This window comes from Ipomoea nil, unplaced genomic scaffold, assembly GCF_001879475.1.
Source record: "Ipomoea nil cultivar Tokyo-kokei standard unplaced genomic scaffold, Asagao_1.1 scaffold2149, whole genome shotgun sequence".
In the NCBI taxonomy this organism is placed as follows: domain Eukaryota; kingdom Viridiplantae; phylum Streptophyta; class Magnoliopsida; order Solanales; family Convolvulaceae; genus Ipomoea; species Ipomoea nil.
Window position 1 is genome coordinate 869,296 of NW_017618577.1, and position 6,286 is coordinate 875,581.

The 6,286-nt window shown below is 33.0% G+C and overlaps 1 protein-coding gene across 14 annotated transcripts in view; it reads right to left on the minus strand.

Moving 5' to 3' along the window:
• Positions 1 to 5,916, minus strand: part of LOC109149060 (protein TPR1-like) — a 33,671-nt gene extending 27,755 nt beyond the window's left edge. For 6 of the 14 annotated variants that reach the window (XM_019296691.1, XM_019296689.1, XM_019296688.1 and 3 more), the window contains exons 1-2: positions 5,304 to 5,915; positions 275 to 324 (exon numbers count right to left, since the gene is read on the minus strand). In XM_019296691.1, coding sequence (XP_019152236.1) covers positions 275 to 324; positions 5,304 to 5,851 — 598 coding nt within the window. In that variant the 5' untranslated portion in view covers positions 5,852 to 5,915. Of the gene's footprint in view, positions 1 to 274; positions 327 to 589; positions 2,148 to 2,467; positions 2,789 to 3,117; positions 4,191 to 5,303 lie in introns of all 14 variants that reach the window. The other 8 variants (XM_019296700.1, XM_019296699.1, XM_019296698.1 and 5 more) reach the window with 5 other exon arrangements.
• Between the last annotated feature and the right edge of the window lie 370 nt (positions 5,917 to 6,286).

The following is a 6,286-nucleotide window of genomic DNA, read 5'->3' on the forward strand; positions in this document are numbered from 1 at the left end:
AATGTGTATTATTATTATTATTATTGAAGAATATGAGAAAATATATGGTGGATGCATGTGCATGTAGAGGTATGTTTGTCCAAAATATTGTAAAGTACAATTTTTATAGCATAATATATATATATATATATATATATATATATATATATATATATATATATATATATATATATATATATATATAAACTTAACGGAAAAAACGGACATAAATGAAGGGTATAACCTACATTCACACTTATTATGTTTTAAGATAAAAGGGGTAATGTATGAGTACCTGAATCACTCCTATGGTGATTAGCCATATCCTCTCTTGCTCCTATTGGGCTGAAAGCACAATCAGCAAATTAAAAAGTAAAATTTTTATAATTATGCTTGTTATGAATCCAGTCCTAGCCTAAATAAAGGAGAAAACTAAAAGCAATCTGAAAAAAAAAAATTAAAACTTATCTAGTAAAAAGTTGAAACTACAGAGCACTAAAAAGTTGAAAAGGAAGTTAAATATATGAGGGGAAGAAAAAGGAACAATTAAAATCAATCTATATATATATATATATATATATATATATATATATATATATATACACCTACCTTTATACAATAAATTAACGCCCCAATTTGCTGAAGCTTTCAAATCCACAAGTTCCACCTTGAATCTTGAATAATCATTTGCTTCCATTATAGGTTTAGATTGAGGCCACAAACTACTAAATGGTAGGTAGACAAAGCAAATGTGTCTTTTGTAGTCATAACCTTTGTAAGAAGTTGATCCGACTATCACACATTTTGTTTCGAGATCTTCATTTTTAATATCATCATGTGATGATAGTTTGGCTTTAATCACACAATGATAAGCACAGTCGTCAAAGCCTTGGTACGAGCTTGGTCGTCCCCATATATAATCTTCAAAAGTGACAAAATATATAGCAAATCCCACAAATTGTGTACTATACCAATGAAGATTAAGATTAAAGAAGATCCTTTTTTGACTTGTAGCATCGGTATTTGAATGATCTCAAGACAGTACTATAATGATAAATTGAATAGCTTTGGAAGGAATAGCTTGAGTAGCTAACACTAAAAGGAGTCTTTCTGTGAAATGGAAATTGATTGCTCATTTTAGCTAAAAAGATTACACCTCTGGACAAATCCAACACATCATCGCAAGAGAAGAATGAGACCGAATATAACATGGGGCACTTGATTGCTAACATATCTATGTTGATTGACTTGTTTCCAAAGGCAAATTTGGAATTCACATATAGTTCACTTATAGTGTTTGGGAGATCTGGAAAATTTTCAAGTTCTTTACAATCTCTAATGTCAAGGTATTGAAGACTAGAGAGTTGGCTCAAACTTTTAGGTAAATAACCAAAATTGCTTCTCTGAAGATTCAAATATTCAAGTGAAATCAAGCATTGTCCAAGATCTGAAGGGAGTCCTTCGTCGATGGTCTTAAAATCAGAGAGCTGTAACCTTTTTAGTGAGCGCAAACCTGATACACTAGGCACAAATTTGAGACCTCTCTCTTCATCAATCTCCCGGTTGCCTACCCAACACAAGCATTCAAGTGAGCTCAACTGCCTTATTGAAGATGGGAGTTGAAAAATGGCAGTCTTATATACATGAAGCTCTTCCAATTTTGACAAGTTGCCCAGCTTTTCTGGCAATGACTCTAGTTGGCTACAACATGTAAGCTCAAGAATTTTAAGGCTTTCCAACTCACATATATCATCAGAAAGACAGACAAGATTTCTACAATCATAGAAGCATAACTTGGTGAGGCCACGTAGTCGTCCGATGGATGAGGGGAGTTCTCTAATATTTCGAATGGATTCTAAATTCAGCTCCAGTACAAGTGGCGTATTTGCCTGGATTTCTGGAAAATTTTCTAATGATTTGCATTTCTCAAGTTTAAGAAATTGAAGAGATGAAACTTTAATAAAGCAGGGAAGCTTCTTTAGCTTGTCGCAATCGCTTACATCCAATACAATAAGCTTCTCAAGACGTCCAATAGAAGGATGAATTTCTTCTAATTTTTTACAACTTGAAAGGTCTAAGCATCTCAAATTTGGCATCATATCAAAATTTGGAGTCTCTAGCAAAGAACAGGAAGAGCTAAGATCTAAATAGGTAAGTTTATTTAATTCCTGCATGCATGCGTGCAAGAGTAGAAGAAGATGGGGAATAAAATAATTAGTTTAAGCTATTTAATTAATTAATGAAGAAAAATAATTTAACACATGCTACTACTCGAAATTATGAAATTTCCGACCACCTGAAAGTGATCTTAAATCAAGTCAAAAGTAAAAAGTGGTCGGAAATAGCAACAAAGGTTTTACCGAATACCAAAAGTGGTCGGAACAAGGCTTTCGACTTGATTTAAGATCACTTTCAGATGGTCGGAAATTCCATAATTTCCAACAGTGACGGTAGTGAGTGAGCAGGTTAGAATCATATATGTATGTACCTTAGTTATCCAACAATTTTGAAGAGAACTATGGTGCAGACAAATCCCAACAAGCTCCAATGGATTCGTATCCATGGTAGAGGGATGAAAACTTGTGGGTAATGAACGGAAAGGATAATATGGGAAATGAAGCCACCTCAAGCTGCTAGGAAGCTGATAATTATCCTTGACAACAAGGTCAATATTAATATCCTCCAACGGCCATTTACCTATGAGTATCTTCAAAGCTTCAAAGGCACTGCTAATATTCTCATAATTGTGCCGCCAAAATCCATATGTAGAATAGGAGAATAAAATACATTCTATGTGTTTAGTAAGCTCCTGAAAGAATAAAATAAAATAAAATAAACCTTCAAGCTAAGTTCGCTAGCTAGGAAGCTAGGAAAAATTAACTACTAATTACACTGCTGGAAATTATGGAATTTCCGACCACTTGAAAGTGATCTTAAATCAAATCGAAAGCCTGTTCTGACCACTTTTGGTATCCTGAAAAACCTTCATTACTATTTCCGATCACTTTTTGCTTTCGAATTGATTTAAGATTACTTTCAGGTGGTCGGAAATTCCACAATTTCCAGTAGTGTTAATTTTGCTAGCTAGCTAGCTACATCCATCTAATTATTATTGAAATATACATATATATGCCTTACCATTTCTCTGTATAATACAGCATCCTCAAACTCCCATACCATGCTCTTAGGTTTCTCCTCTCTTGCAATATGCCAACCCATATCTTGGATTAGATCGTGCATCTCAATTCTTCCTTCCACAACTGATATGAGAGATCTTTCAATGAGCACACGCATACCAATGACTGGATGCAAATCACAACTTTTAAGCACATCTTTTACATATTTTTCTTTCTCGTGTCTGAAAAAACATGCAATATATAAAAAGATTTTTTGACTTTTGGAATCTAATCTATCAAAACTTATCTTAAGCTTCCCATGAATATCATCATGTGGATTGTCCTTGAGTTGCTCTAAAGTTTTCCCAGTCAGCAGCCTCTAGTCCACAAAGAGAAGACCCTAAAATTTTAAGAGCTAATGGAAGACCCTTACAATAATGCACTATCAATCCCGTGAGTCGTTGGAAACCACTAGCAGGAATTTCACTTCTAAAGGCATAACAACTAAAGAGTTGAATAGCTTTCTGGTGTTCCAGTGTATGTACTTCATATACATACTTTTTATTAACTCCATGGGAACGCAATACTCCAGCATCTCTTGTGGTTATAATCACTCTACTACCCCTACCAAACCAATCTCGACATCCAACTAATTTCTGTAATTGTTCCACGTGATCATCTACGTCATCAAGAACAATCAAAACCTTTTTCCTTCCAAGCCATTCTCTTATCTTCACCATTCCATCAACCTCATTGCTTATTTCCATCTCCCCCTTTAGAATGGTTTTTAAAAGGGTCTCTTGCAATTCAGTGATCTCATGTTGTTTAACATCTTTAAGAAAGCAAGCTCCATTAAATTGGCTCAAATATTTGTTAAAAACAAACATTGCAATTGTTGTCTTGCCAATACCTCCCATACCCCAAATCCCAATGAATTTAACATCATCAGGTTCCTCTATCAACAACTTACCTATATAGCCAACTCTAGTTTCCAATCCCACGAAATTGTCAAGGACAGTTGAGGAGGCTTGAATGGATCGATTCACTCGAGTAAATATGTCGTTAGTAACTGTTTCGACACATTCTGCTTCGAACCTGACAATATTGAACACAAATATAATTTAAGCATGCAATTGAATATATACTCAGACTTAATAGAATTCAAGCAATGCTACTTAGATTATTATGGGACAGATCCCATTATATACACAAAGCCATGAAACTTCAATGTAAAATTTCCATGCTTCATCAAAGAAGTTGTAGGTGTTTTCAATTCTTAAGGAATTAGGCAAAATGCATTTTTAATTTCTCAATTATTGCCTTTAATAAAGTTTGATCTTGTCTAGAACATGGCAGTCTATACATACTTTAAAGTATTATTCACGAGCCTTTTAAGTTTTTCTTTTTCAATATTAAACTAGTGTAATCTTTGAGTAATATATGAATATATACATTATAATTAATTTATTATAATAAAATAATATATTATTCCGTATTATATTATGATTATTGAATATATAAATAAATAATATTTTGATCTTCTCAACATTTATAATGTTTTAACTTTCTTAGTTTCTTATCAAAGTAATTGAAATATATCTTTAATTATGTTTTAAATTAGTTTTGATTTTCGTTGAAATTTATAAATATTACTTTTTAAACTATTTTTGGTAATGATATGACCTTAGAGTCTGTAAATTGTAATAGGAATGGACAAAATATTATTTTTACTACTTGTTCTTTCTTTCTTAAAAACTACATAATAACAGTACTCGCATTAAATATTGAAGTCTGGGACGATATTAGGTCACCAAAGTCGTTTAGGACGAAATTGAGAAAAACCACTATAGTCGAGGACGATTTTGAGTATTAACTCAATAAAAAAATAAAATTTTAATATGCCATCTGTGATTTGTCTCATTTAATCTGTCCTACTTACTATTTATTAGTCAAACCAAACTATTTTTGTCTTAGTTTATTTTCTTTAATTATTTTTGTTTAATATTATTTTTAGTATAGTTTCTAAATATATAAATTTTATAAACTAATACTAAACTTAATATTATAAAAAATTAGATTAAAAATAACTTCAAAACCTTGTTAACCGAATCAGACACATAAAATGGGAAGGGGAGAGTAGTAAAAAAAAAAAAAAAGCAAACAACATCTATTAAAATTAATGTGCAAAGGAATAATTAGAATGTATACCCATTAAAGTCATTCTGCAGATGATACCCTGAGCTTTTGCCAGCCTTTTTCAACGCTTCCTTCCACCTTTCCACTTTCGCCTTCTCTGTATTCTTTTCTTCATGTCTCTTAAATGATTCAGCAAAACTTTCTGTTTGATTGCGCACAACTGAAGGCTCCACATCATAGAAAATGGGTATCACAATTTCCTCGCCGTACTTTTGTTGGCATTCCATGATTGTTGCAATTTCTTCCAAACACCATTTTGCTGATGCATAGTCTTGGGAGAACACAACAACTGCAAATTGTGATTCTCTAATAATTTGGTGCAACTTCTCAATACGATGTCCTTTTTCCAATCCCTCGTCGTCTTTGAAAGTGCGAATTCCTTTCTGTTGTAGTTCTTTGTAAAGGTGATCAACGAAATTCTTTCTAGTATCTGTGCCTCTAAAACTTAAGAAAACATCATACTCTTTTTTGGGGAGTGATTGGAAAGGAGTAGAAGATGTAGAAGTCATCAAGGCATGGATTTCTTTGATATGGCCGGAAATTGGGTTCCTCAGAAACATAGAGGAAAGTAATTAGGTAGAATGAAGAATCACAAACTAAGTAATCGGATCGGAGTTAAGAATACGTATCGGTAGGCGTTACTTGAATTGCTTAAAAGTCGTCTCAGTCAACTCCCAAATTAAATTTCATGGAATTGGATCACATGGGTGGGCGCCACTCCACCTTAAAAGTTGAAGCAATAATTGATAGGCAAATTATATCGTGCACCGCGATGCATAATCGATTATGCACCGCGCTTTAAAACGACGTCGTTTTGTTTAATGAAAAGAAACGGTATCCGTTTTCCGTCGTTCCGCACCCTTCCGCAAAAAATAACTCTGTTATTCAGTTTCATTTTGTATACACTGCAGTTTCAGTTCAACACAATTATAGTTTCATTTCGATATAACTACAGTTTCATTCGATATTTATACACTCAAATACGTGAAAATGTT